This window comes from Prinia subflava, chromosome 2 (assembly GCF_021018805.1).
Source record: "Prinia subflava isolate CZ2003 ecotype Zambia chromosome 2, Cam_Psub_1.2, whole genome shotgun sequence".
In the NCBI taxonomy this organism is placed as follows: Eukaryota; Metazoa; Chordata; class Aves; order Passeriformes; family Cisticolidae; genus Prinia; species Prinia subflava.
Window position 1 is genome coordinate 85807852 of NC_086248.1, and position 14095 is coordinate 85821946.

Genomic DNA, 14095 nt, shown 5'->3' on the forward strand with positions numbered 1-14095 from the left:
CTCTGATGCTGGTTGTCAAAACAGTAGTTCACAGAGCCAAATGGGTCGGTTTATAAGCACCTGTGGGTAGGTTTAGAAGCATCTATGCTGAGAAACATCTTGGGATTTGCTCCATACGGTGCTGCTGAATGCCAAGAATTACTTTGGCTGTCAACTATCTAAAATCTGACATGATATATCTTTTGGTCTGGTGTGAGTTGGAAAGAAAATGTAACCACCACAAGGAAAGACCACAAAGCACAAAAGGGGAAGGAAAAGCAATGAGGAGGTGGCCAGAGAAAGCCCACAATAAAGAAGTGCTACTTCCCCTGCTTTGTATTACATCCTCTTCTTCACTGGTTTTCCTAATACATCACAAGGGACAATCCTGGGAGCACTGCTCAGTCCATCACTTTGCAGTTAATTTTGTCTATGTTACAATCACTTTGAAATGAACCTTACAAATACTAGACATTTCACTTCACATGCTTCTAAGAATTATGCATATTTTTTTCAGCCACTCTCTTCCATTGTAATTTGGAAGCTTATTTTAGCTGAAAGCTGCTCCTCTCTCTCCTTCCCCCTTTCTCTGGCAGGCGAGTATTACAATTCTGTCATCTTACTCACTGCTGAAAGCTATGGCATTTGGGACTGTTACTGGGGAGCAGTGTTTTTCAAAGTAAAATTAAGATTAGGTAGTCTGCTCTTCAATTTCAAATTCAGTTCTTCGCTGCAGAATAATTATCTCAAAATGCAAAAAGCAACTTTAAACCCACACAAGTAACCAGTATGACTATGTAATCAGCCAGAGAGCAACACCACAGAATAACAAGTTCCTCTGTATCTTCTAGAAATGGTCTCTACTAATCATAGCAGCACAACAGAGACTGGAACTGGCCCTGGTGGGCTGGGCTGCAGGTTCTCTAGAGGGATGCAATGATTCAGCCATGGCAGTCATTTCTCAAGTGGTGGTTATGATCTCCTTGCTGTGTGAGAGAAGGGCTCTGCTGTCAAAATTCCCTTCCAGTACTTATCTGTCCTTCTGGAAGTGCCCTACACAAAGGCAACAGCTGCATGAATGTCTTGAAAATGAATGTATCTTATTTTTACAAAGAAGTGAGCTGCAAATCCAGGAAGCCAAATGGTTCATAGTACCTTTAAGAACATCTGAATGTGAAACTATTTTTAGCTTCCTATTCTTCAGGGGCCTTGAAGAAACACCAGTTACTGAAGCCAAGGCTGTGGTGAGAACACACTGGAATGGAATCAAGAATCACACCTTCCCCTCCTCCCCGTTCCACCTGACAGTGATCTTCTATTGTTGCTACAGTGCTGCTTTTTACACGCCAGAAAACCACGAACTGAGCAAGCAGACTGGGAGGTGCTGGCAGCCTCAGAAGAAAAATACCATGGCAGGAAGAAGACTGAGGCAGGAAGATGGTGATTGTATGGGAAGAAGAGGTTGCCCATGGAACCCGTGTATGGAAAAGAGAATAAAAATCAGCTGTCAAGGCAAAAGGACAAATAATCTGATGAAAGAAAGCAAAATAGAATTAGCTACTCACATTTCAAAGGGGGGTATTGTCTGTCCCAGCCAAAAACTGGGCCTCTCTTCATGTCATGAACTCCATGTCATCCTTCCTTTTACAGGTGCTTTTAATTCCCAGACACTGTACTCCATACATGGAGCAGTATTTCTTCTCATTACTGTATTCTCCCTTACCCCAACAATCCAGAAATAAGGTTGGGAAAGTTTGGTTGTTTGGTTTTTTGTTTGTTTTTTTTTCACCCGAGAATCACTGGTTAATTACGCTATGAACTGCTGGCAGCAGCCAGACACCCTGGGAGCTGCTGACAGGACAAAGGTACCTTCCTCTACCCCAGAGGCAAAGCAAATTCAGGTCATGTGAAAGAAAAATGAACTCATCACTGTCTTGTCTCAAGGGGAATGAGAAGAAGTGGAGGATCCTGTGTTAGTCCCTTGTAAGTAAGTAATCCTTGCACAGAAATCACCCAGTGCAATTCCCAGCAACTGGCTTTCATTAGTAGCAGGAAAAACCCCACCACTGTTGCTCTGCTTGCCAGCTCAGCTGCTTCATCTTTAACTAGTTTCTATCTTCCCTCTGCCTTCCCAAGGAGTGCTTAGGATAGAGGTTAGGGTTGCATATAACAGAGCACTACCTGCTTACTACTACTCCAAGAGCCATGTGAAACACTTGCTCAGCAGCCATCCATCCCTCAGTAAGAAAGAGCATGAATTTTATTTCTTCTTTCAGTCCATGCCATTTGTCAAACTGTCCTTTTACTTTCCAGGTTGAGATCAAACAAACTTTTCATTAGCCTTAACTCTGCTAAGATCATCAGCAGGAGCTCCACATGAGAAGCTTTTATTTGTTTTTTCTTGGTTAATGCATTCTGGAATGGAATGGAAAGGAATGAAAAAAGAAAGCCCACTTTATCTTATCATAAAATATATAGTGCCCCTGATTCTGAGAGAGATATTGTAAGCGTGGCACTTCGGAAACCCTCAGATACTTACAGTTTCGACAGCTTTCAATCCAGTCTTTATGTTGTTGACTTCCTTCTCCAGCTCTACCAGGCTGCACAGGAGACAGAGGCAGAGCAGATAAAACAAAAAGAGCAGTGTTACCCAGGGCCACAGGAACTGTGCAGCAGCACAGACCGCTGGCCCATCGCGTCTGGTATCCGGCCTCTGGCACCAGCCACGCCAGATGACTCGAAACGAGGGGAGGGTGTCTGCTGATGCTCTGTGCTACTTTTTGTATGAGATGTAAGATGAGGCAGACCCTGCTCGCCTGTGGTCACACTGGAGACTGGGATTTTCCTGGGAAGGAAAGGGGGGCTGCCCTCAAAACATCCTCCCTGCAAGCTGTGGCTGACCCCTCAACCAGGAGCGTATGCCGCATGGCCAGCTTGCAGTGATCAGCTGACACACAAGCAAGGAGCACAGCTTGAGCACACACATCACTGGGGGTCTCAGATTATTTCTACATATGATTCTTACACCACATAACTACTAAATCCCATTAGCAGTACATTCACATGTGATTTTTTTCTTCCTCACAGTCCAAACATTGTTTTTTCCATCTGCACTTCTACCATATGGTAGTCTGGGCCAGCTTATACTGTAACTGAGCATGGAAATGTACTGTTAATGTTCATATGCGCTTCCCTAGACACAAATGTTACACGGGATTTCTGCTCATCATATATATAAACATGAATTGTGTTGGTTTTTTTTTTTTTTTTCCCTAGGACTTGTGAGCAAAATAAGTCTTTAATTTCCAGATAACGAGTGACTATCTATTTGTGAGCAGGCACCCCTCCCAACATTTGGGGAGTAGTAGCTTACATCTCAAAAAACACCACTAAAGCTTTAATAAATGCCTTTGAGGTGTGAAAATACATTAATTTTTCACTTGTCTTTTGCTAGTTGGACTAGTTTCCTTACACACTGGGTCTGGATAAATAATATGCATCATATTTTTTGCACAGTTCTTTAGAAAGAGATTTAAAAAGTTAGTATTTTGGGGGATGGTTTCTGTGTTCATTTTTCACAAACACTTCCAGAAATGGACCATGGAATTTTTTGCAGAAAGTATAATGCTTTCCATATTTCTGTGCCAGACTGATTTGTGCAAAAGTTTGAAAAATCTTCCTAAAAAAGATTCACTGTAGCCTCTGTGCCTAATTGACCCTATCTTAGAAACAAACCTGCAATTACCCAGAAAAAATAGCACACTTAGATGAACAACCATAGAATAGAGTGAGTGAATTACAAACAAGGACAGACTAGTTAGAATGTCTGATTCAGAAATAAAGTAAATACAGGCATATCTGAGTAAAGCTATCAATTCAGTTATCTGCAACAAAGGCATTACAACTGTAAGGCTGGCCGTGGGTTTAGAAGGCAGAAATGAAAAAAAATTATGATAACTAAGTTAATAAAAATTGTTAGGAACTCCAGAAGTAATAACACTGGACTTACTTGACTTTTGCTGCTTCTGGAAGATGCTGCAACTCAGACTGGATATCTAGGATATCTGGATAATTCTTTTCAAAGATCATAATTAAGTAGTGCAAGAGCGTAATGTTCCTAAAGAAAACAAAAACAGAAGGTAGAAATGAGTAGGAAGATGGTCACAAGAAGGAAAGAATGATGAAAGAATTGTGACAAATAAGTGAAAAATATTTGGGTAAGAATTGTGCTTGTTTGAACAAAATAAACAATGTATCAGCAGTTAGCAGCTGTTACTGAAAGAAAAGTACAAAGGATTGAAATGGATGAACCATACATTGTGGTTAATGAACCATTTGATAACGAACCTTTATGAACCATCTTTCCTAAAACCTTAAGCAATATACTGTATCCTAATTTCTTCTGGAAGCACCAGCATGCTTCCATCCATCTGTGCAGATGGTGTAATAGAAAAGAAAATTGCATAACACAGTATAATATTTTTCACCAGATACTTCAGACAATAAACAACTAATAGTACTAAAGGAACATTAACTTTTAAGGGAGAAGCGAGCTGTCCTCAGATGCAATGTGGGGAAAAAATCCCAAGAGTTGACTATGAAGAGAAAAAAGTTTGCTAGGACTGGAAAAGCTGATAAGAAAACTACTGCAGTAAGGAAACAGCTGAGCTTATGTGTAGTGGTCAGGCTCACTAACATGAAACCAATGGCAGCCCAAGTAGGAGCACATAGAATTGAGACGTGTGAGGGATGCAGGAGAAGTTTTAAGGAAATTTGTAAAGTAAAAAAGGAATTCTGCATCTCCATAAAGAGGACAGCCAGAACATCTGCTTCAGGTGGGTGTTATGTGGTTAACTGACAGGGAAGATAGCAGATGGCCACGGCTTCACACAAATTGGAGCCTGAGAGCTAGTAGCTGGTGAGAGAACAGAAACTGCATAGGACATTTAATATATGGAAAAATCAAGCCGTGTTACACTAAGGAAAAAAGAGTTCAACATTAGCTATACAAAAGATAGCCTTGGAATACAGAAAAGAACATTTTGGTAGTCAGAACAGTACTCTGTTAGTCCAAACTCTATTAGGCAGGGATGAATTTCTTATGATATTTTACTGCCGTCATTCATTCTGTCACAGCCTGAAGTAATTTAACAACTATGGTCTCAGCAGGTCTTAAAATTCAAGGAAGGTGCAAGTTAGTTAGAACCTGCATAAGAGATCTCCAAGGAAAACCTTAGTGCTGCTGAACTCCAGAAGTCATATTCTCTGCCCAGTCTCAGCTGGAATGATTTTCAGAACCCCAGTATGGGGATATGGGGCAAAACATAGAGTGACTATAAAGACCTGCAGTCCATGTCAATGAGCAGTAAGATCCACATTCCCAAACAAGCTGTTTTCTTTATCTGCCCTAGATACAACCACAATTAGTCTCTCTGAGTTACGCCTTGTGATTTCATTAGTGGTGTACATAGAGAAAAAGTTTGTGACAGTCCTGCATTAGAAACATGCCACGTTTCACAGGAGACGTAAAATTGTGCTCAGATTTATTTTGTGTGTGTTTTCTTTTTTTGCAAAATCATGCCTGTAAAACTTTGGTAGAAAGAACAAATTCCATAGAAATCCTCCTGCTCCCCAAACTTATTTCAGTTTTTATGAAATACATTTTGTCATCTATGCATAAGGTTGCAGAAACGCAATCCAACATCTAATGTGCATTATCCAGAGAAACAGCAAAATTTGGTTGCTGTGTTAACAGCTGGTCTTAATTGCTGAAGAATCTTTAAGAGTAAAGAGCACTACTTAAATGCCTCATAAGACATTATTTTCAGTTGTCTACACAGCAAAAACCAAACAAAACCCCATTTTCACTGCAGTGCTGAGAGATGCAGCAGCACAGTAACTGACACACTTATGGCCTTTTACCCTACCTGTCTATGCTGGATTTGGTGTCCGCAATTTTGTTCAGGCTGGAGACTTTGAAGCCATAAGCACTTCCCCTTTGGCCCTTGTTCATATAATTCCCAAAGGCAAGAACGACCTCCAGGAGTTGCCTCAAACGCTTGCTTCGGATGAGTTCTTTGGATGCCAGAAGAATGGCTTGAAGAGAGGGAAGAAAGAAGAACAAGTTATTGCACAGTGGATGTTTTAAACATGCTTGAGCGCATAATTTGAAATACCCTGAATACCGTTCGTACAACAAATGCTGCAACACTGTCGGTGTACTGTCCTTCCTGCACCCACACACAGCCAGAATGAGAACAGCTGGAGAAAAAAGCACTACATGGAACTCGCGGGAAGCTCCTCTGAACACAGGACCAAGGCTGTTCTCCTGCTACCTCACACTCTAAAAGCACAGCCACTGAGAATAGAGGGAAGGCTTGAGCTCTTCTGAAAATGCAGAGTAGAATACACTCACTTCTTCTCTGCAATAACCATGGATGTGGCACAGAAGCCATACACCTCCCCTGCTTCTAGGTTACATTCCCAGAGTATCAGAGTATCTATTCTAAGTGCCCTTAGAAGAGGGAAGGTGCAAGGACTTGAGGGTGAGAAGGGAAGGCTGACCTGCACAGATAGGCCATGAAAGTTTTTGGCAGTTCAGCACAGCCTGACAACATGCTGTCATATTTGTCAGGTCACATTTACAGTGTAACAATCATGAAACTGATCTTATTAAGTCAATGTGTGAAAGAAGAGTGTCAGACAGAACTAATTTCTTAGGATGTGGCATGCCTTGGGCTCACTGGCTCTACAAACACAGCATGCATGTAACAGCATCTCCTTTGAAGACAAACCTCTCTTAACCTTCCCAGCCCTTCTGCCCAACTCTTAGCAAAAGCTTTTTTAACCATACCTTCCACTTTTGGTTTTGCTTCTGCCAGCCTCTCTGGAAACTTCTTCTTAAAGAATAATGCTTGCAGCCGCTGCTGATAATGGTCAATCCTGCATGAAGGGCAGAGGAAAGCCAACACTGAACTGGAACTCTTGAAGCCCAGGGCCAGTATGCTCCCCACATAATCTGGGGTTGGATGTTCAGTCTCATGAAGCCAAGGCATGGGGTTATGGACATAGTTCAAACATATAACACTACATAATCAACCTTGTTATGAAAATGCTGGACCTCAAATCATGTTTTGCTCTCAACTGAAAAGGAGCTGGAAGAATTCCCACTACATTCAAAATACGGGAGTCATGGGAGATGCCAGCTACACCTCAATTAGCAGAACAAAATGTTAATCCTTATCAGGGGAGGCTTGAACAAGAAAGAGGGTCAGAGGATGAGGAGATGAGATAGCTTTACAGAAAAGGGATATGTATGAAATCCTGACCCCTGGCTACACTACATCTGGTACTTGGATCTGCACTCCTTTTTGTGAACAAAGTTAGGCAGAGAAGGCAGATTTCTGCTTGTCATCAGGGCATAGGCCCTTATGCATAGAGAGTGCTTCTTGTCAATAAAGTCTGTGTCATGAACAGAAATATTTGTAACATTCGTGGGTTTCTGGCAAACACAGGGTATAATGCTGGCCCACAATCTTGCACATTCCCCCCCAAGTGCCAGATGATCCATTTTCAATAACAATTACAGCTGCTTCCAGAAGTCCTGCATGCACTCTCCCATAAGGAATCAGACAGACCTGCTCATTTCAAAGAGGAAGCGATCAGCCCGGGCCATGCGCTCGATTTCGTGTTTGTGCTCCTCCAACAGGTCAGTATCGCTCTTCTCAGGAACGAACTTCAGTAGCTAGGGTGAGAGACAAAAACTTAACACTGAGATGTGAAATCCAAGGAAAATGAGAGAGGGACAGAGGGGCACAAACAAACCCTGGTGGAGAGGGACCTTAGATTTCTGTGCTACCACTGGGAAGTATTACATTGGCTCAGCCGTATGACCATAACTTCAAAAAGTGCAGCTGTGTCTACAAAACTGACCTCTTCTAAACCTTTGCTCGCTGTTCTGTCTTTATCCTTCACTGACCTCATTAAGATTAATTTTTAATTCTATGGGGAATTTCCCATTTCAAAATCCTAAAGGCCAAGTTGCTACTGCAACTTACCCAAGGGGAAGTACAGAGAGAACTCAATTCCCACAGCACTACTTGGAGTTTAGATTGGTGCAAACAAGAGCAGGATGTGTCCCAAACAGAGTGAAGTACCCATCGTGCCTATCGTAGAGTACACACAAAGCCTCATCTATCTCTCTCAGGTATGTCCTACACTGCTGAAACAATAAACAATAACCAAGGGACTGGATATGTGTCTGACACTGGCTGCTATTCATATGCTGCCTGTGAAAGCTCATACTTCGACAGATTTTTGACATATCTGGTGGTAATTGTGCTTTAGTATGGTTATAAATACTGCTCTGCACACAGCCTCAGCTCACACCCCCAAAAATGGCTCACAAGGCATATCAAGCACTCTGCCTTTTACTTGTTAATACTTCATTGCACCTCACAAATATGGGATATTCAAAGGTGTGGAGCATCAGAAGCTTGCAGTGACTTCGGGAGCAGCTGTGGTTATTCAGACAGCATAACAAGTAGGCTATAAATTTCCAAAATGGAAGAGCTTTTTGTGCATGATTAAACACTGTGATGACACAGAAAGAAAGAATCACATTTATTAGACAGTTCATAATTATAATGTTTTGAACACTTTTAAGGAACTTTATTACATGTCTCTTTGGTCAAAGCATCATCTGTCACCTTCTGTAAACGGAAATTGTGCAATGGTGGTGTAATTGTGGGGGTTTTTTTCCTCGCAAGTTATACAGTCAACCAGGTGCTGGGGATGGAAGTCCCTGGCTTCCCTTCTAACGTTCCTGTGAGATCCCTTCTAGTCCTGGCTCTAACCATTGACCTACATGGTCTGGCTCCTGGCACTTCCCAATAGAAAAGGCAGGTAAAGAAGGGAGATGAAGAAAAAACAACAGCAACAAAAAATAATCAGCAGGAAAAAGCAGAGATGGAAAAAATTATGGAAAAGAGAGGACATAGAAAGAAACCTCATACCACCTGTAATCATGCAAATTTTGCACCAGAAGAGAAACAGTTACATGATAGAGGTATACCCGACAACATTGGGAAAAACACTTTTCTCATGCTCTCATGTGCAGCTCCACTTACATGACAGGACCAAGTTTTGATCTGCAGAAAAACCAGCTGTGCCAGTACACACATCCACTTGAGAAAAGGCAGAGAAGGACCTACAAATACCTTATATGTGACTTTAATCTTTCTCACCTGCTCAAGCATATCTTTCGCTAGGTCTTCTTGTTCATCCATCTTCAAGATTGCTTGTCTGATTTCTTCATTAGACAGCTTCAACCTTTCAAAAGTATCAACATTGTGCCATTAGTGCAAAGTTTAAGTGACTCTGACAATTCAGAAACTAGGAAGCCTGAAACACTGCACTAAACAGGCATAAAACAACCACAGCAAGCTCTGCTGTGAAGTTGCTATTCTAGAATATTCAGTAAAAAGAACAAATCAGTTCTAAAGACAGGAGTTTTATGGATAACATATTTCTATCCTCTTCAGCTAATCAAAACCACATAAAAATTAGATGGTGATTAATAACAATCAAGTCCTCATAAATCAAAGGTGCTTCCAAGTTCCCCCATACTGGATACCTCCCTCATTAAGTTCTTTTGCTATAGTAAAACCCTTCACATCCATGTGACTTCTGACTGTGAGCTCATGTAACACCCTGACTTGTGGATGTTAAAGCATCTCTCTGAGTAAGAAATAATGGGACTGAAAACTCTTTTACTGAGAAAGGGTTTTCTTGCAAGAAAACTGCTTGTGCTAGGGAAGTTCCCTCTGTCAGCAATGACAGATGACAAAGGAACAGACATCATCTGCATAACCATGTTTCATATCCAGTGTGAAACAAGCTCTGAAAACAAGAGCTTTTTAATGTTACCTGAGGTACTAAGACTACACTCTCCTTACCACCCCCTCCTATCAATCTCTGTACAATGAGTAGGAGTCATCAGCTACAACTGAATACAGAATCAATAAAGAAAAGTCTCAAGGTCTCCACTCATAATCCAGGGCAGATTAGGAGGAGTCAAGATTTGTGATTATCAAGATGTTGCTTGATGGAGACCTGAAATGAACTTGGTGGTTCTCAGAGCAGATGTCAACAAAGAAATGCACCAAACCCAACCCATGATACTCAGTCATTTCAGGAGAGTAGGGAATATTGAAGTGAACCATAAAGGAAAAGCTATCCACAAGAAAATCTCAGGTTTGGGACTGAAACAGTAGAGTGTAGAAAGAAATATTTGAAGAGTGAAGTTTACAGTCTCCATGGACCTTCTACTATCAATATAATTAATTAACAGTAGAAAAAGAAAATGCAAATATAAATAAGAGACAGGCTGATGCATGAGGCAAAATGTTTTAGTCTTCAGTGCTAAGAAGTTCCATGTTGAAATTTCACATCGCCATTGGCACTTGGATAGAATATTCTTGGAACTCGGTAAAAGCAAAAGAAAAAGCTTTATTTTCACAGTCAGGAAATATTACTAAATTTAAGAAACTTTAAATATTTTAATATTGCTCAATATAACCAACAGCTGGAAACTAAAATATGAATCAACAGACATTTGAAATCTTGTATTACATCTCTGAGCTAATTGCTCTGATCGTGTTCCAAGTTGGTCATCATGTCACCTTTCCACAAGGAGGGAAAACTGATACCAGCTAAGCAAGATAAAGTACTGAATTTCCAGAAAAGCTTCATAATTGGGCCATTCTTAGATGAGGTATAAGGATTAACAGTTTTACAATTAAAAGATTAGAAACTTTTTACTTCAGGTCACTTGTTTGACTCTGGATCAAAAAGCAAACTTCAGTACATGAGGTTCTGCATAAAGCTCTACAGCCTCAATTAGAAAATGGACGGGTTACCCTTGGCTTAAATAGTGAATTGTAAAGTCCATGGCTACGTGACCCTGAACTGATCAAACACTGTGACCAGAGAAGGGCTGAAACTGGTGCCTGTGGGCCTGGTTCCTAGGAGACACATACACACATGCCCAAACAATTCGGTGACTAAAGTTTGTAAAGTGCTACATTTTGTTGATTATTTTGCTTTTAGAGAGCACCTTTGCATTTTCCAGAACCTGCAGTCTGCAGATTAGACTTAACTTGTAACACAGGCACACAGTCTGTGAGACAGAATGAAATAAAGCAGCCCATTAACACCAAGGTGGAGGGGGTTTGTTGCTACTTTCACAGAGTTTAAAAAGAACGAGGGTGCGTTTCATGTGTTTTCCATGCAAATAGCTTGAGCAATTACTCACTGACCACCCATTACACAGTGGAAGTACCTCTGTGTGTGTTTGGGGATGCAGTAAACAGGGCCAAATAAACAGGTCTGAGGTATATCATCACTACAGCGTTGCATATATTACCACTGATCTTGCTGTTCTGTCCAGAAGCCCAAGGATTCCAAGCTCCTCTGTTTGCTGCAATTCATCAGCACTAAATACACTTGAAAACATCTTCTGTTCAAAAATAATTGAGAGCCCCAAGGACAGAGAGTCATACAAACACTTTGCTTTCTTGGATGAGTCTGTGCCCCGCCAGCCATCAGCAGAAAAACATCTGGTTTGAATGGTTTAGCCCACAGCAGAGAAAAGCAGAAACCTTGCCAGTCCCCTGCCAAGAAGAAGTTTAGCTTGGTCACTTACAGGACTGCAACAGGGTCATGGTGCCTGCAGGTGTGCATCCTAAATTATTACCAATCTAATTACCAGCAGGGAATTATTAACAGCAGAACAATCTTACTCTTCCAAAATGGGCTTGTTCCTCTTCTGGCCTTTCAAAAGCAACAATGACACAAAACACAGATCTTCCCACTTAAAAACTGTCTGAATAACTGGCCAAAGAATTGTTAATCAAGTGATTCTTCTTGTATGTTCAAAACTCATGCCCAGCCATGCAGCAGATCTTAAAGATGGCCAGCAGTAATGTGAAACAGATGTGCTGCTTTTAAACAGAAACAGGTGAACTGATTAAAGAAGAACCTAAAGCAGATGCGTAAAATCTTTCCATTTAGAACTGAACAGAGGCATCCCTCAGAGCCTGAAACTCATATGAGAGAGAAAGCAAAATTAAAGTGGAATTACGGCCCAAAAATTTACACTATGGAAACTACATTTTGGTATCTATTGGAAAGCTGCATGACTCTCTTACAAGCTTTGCAGATCCAGGCACTCTTCCTCCAGCTGCTGGAGGTAACTCAATTTGGAACAGCATACAATTCAAGTTGTATTCCCTCTCCTTACACTTCTTGAAATCACGTATCCTGGGATCACTACACAGGAAGTAAATGTGACCAGAAGAAAATACAGTGCCCCTTTCCTCAGCTGCAGCACATTCATTCATAGCACAGATACTGCCTGGTTTTGTTCAACAGGATCTTTACACTGGTCAGAGGAAGGAAAAGGATCTTTACTCCCTCCTTCTTCCCTCACCCATACATCTGGTGGCAGTATATGGAAATCCAACCGCTTGAGTCATCTTCAAGCAATGTTAAAGCTCAACAAGTACCAAATAACTTCTGATATGGTACTTAGCCTGCCTCCCTCTATCCCCTCTGGCATCATAAATAATCTCTATTGACTCTGCAGAGTAATTCATCACTAATCTCCCCAGGACACCTCGACTGATTTAACACCAGCTTCACTTGCAGACATCAAGTGGTTTATTGTTTCGTCCTCTTGGAGAGCGCCGGCAGCCTGACTCGGAACATGCCTAGGAGATGTTGCAGTTTTACATCAACTTCCCTTACAGACGTCCTGTGCTCGTTCATTTTTTTCTCCTTAAATATACCCATTGATTTAACTCACAGTAACCTCCCCCCTCCATTTCTCCCTCCCATGAATCAAAGCAAAATGCTTGTCACTCATTAACCATCTCCCCCTCCAAGGAAAAAATTAGTTACTTCATGGACTTGTTCCTTGGATCTTTTTTAGCTTTTGAGAAGGAAGTATACTTTCCCACTAACAGAGAAATGGAGTTTTGTTGCAGCTACGTTAAGCTTCCATACCACAGGGATCACAGACTCACTGTTCCTTTTACCTTGGAGAAGAGGACTGATTATCACGTATCAAGGACACTTTATACCTCCTGAACTGTGGTGTTCCCAACAGATGCCAATAGTAGTAGCTGTGGCAGTGACAGGCACTGATTGATACTTAGCTATGTCCTAAGGCCAGTTTGTACAGCTCACCCAAATCTTAGCTTTCACTGACTGCAGAATTCTCCATCACCACAAGTTATTTCACACAGGCTACTGGTTAGTTCATTCCTGAACTTTGTGACTGAGACTCAAGCCTTCTCTAACTCCTGAGCTCGCCTAAGGCTCTATACAACTCCCCAGCTGCAGGCTTTTCAATATCTGTGTTCTGGGAATACTGATTGCCACTACCCCACAAAGGCCTCTTCTCAGAAGCAGCACTCAGGCTGGTCTAACTGTACATTCAGCCAGAAGACAGAAAGATGCAGCCACTCTTTCCACATCCTCTTATCTCAGTTGCTCACTCATCTCATCAGTGAAGACAACAGTGTTTTAACCTTTGTGGTACAACAGCTGGGACATTTTACCAAGTAAAATCTTATACCATTATATCAACAGCTTGGGAAAAAAGAATCCACCAGCGCCTTTTCAGATTGTCACTGTGAAAGTATTCTGGCAAGTACAGAAAGAAACTGGCTTTTCTTTTCTTGCTCTCCTTCAGCAAAAGCTCATGAGTAACCAAGCAACTTTGCATTCAAATACTCTCAATTACCCTCCAAGAAGGAGCTGGGGATGACTTCTCTTTCTGAGCCAAGAGGAGCAAAGCAGGACCAAATATGGGAATCCCCAAATTATCATGAGAAATTGACTGGGCAGTGGTTCATCTTTTATCACAGCTCTACCTTTGGGTTCCTAGCTGTGATCTCAGACAGGATGGCACTGACTAACGTGTTCAGTTTGCCTTGGGGTTCATACTGAGCATACCAGGTAAAGCTGTTTATTGTGGACCTTTATTTAAACCCAAAAAATCTCTCCAGGAACCCTGCAGGCACTGGTTATTGCCCAATGTTTTTCAATACAG

The 14095-nt window shown here is 41.5% G+C and overlaps 1 protein-coding gene across 2 annotated transcripts in view; it reads right to left on the minus strand.

Moving 5' to 3' along the window:
* The window catches only part of DAAM2 (dishevelled associated activator of morphogenesis 2), a 174001-nt gene that overhangs the window by 11513 nt on the left and 148393 nt on the right, over window positions 1–14095 (minus strand). For both annotated transcript variants that reach the window (XM_063390854.1, XM_063390853.1), the window contains 6 exons: window positions 9225–9309; window positions 7617–7723; window positions 6833–6921; window positions 5907–6075; window positions 3989–4096; window positions 2519–2579 (listed from right to left, as the gene is read on the minus strand). In XM_063390854.1, the coding sequence (XP_063246924.1) occupies window positions 2519–2579; window positions 3989–4096; window positions 5907–6075; window positions 6833–6921; window positions 7617–7723; window positions 9225–9309 (619 nt within the window). The remainder of the gene's footprint in view (window positions 1–2518; window positions 2580–3988; window positions 4097–5906; window positions 6076–6832; window positions 6922–7616; window positions 7724–9224; window positions 9310–14095) is intronic.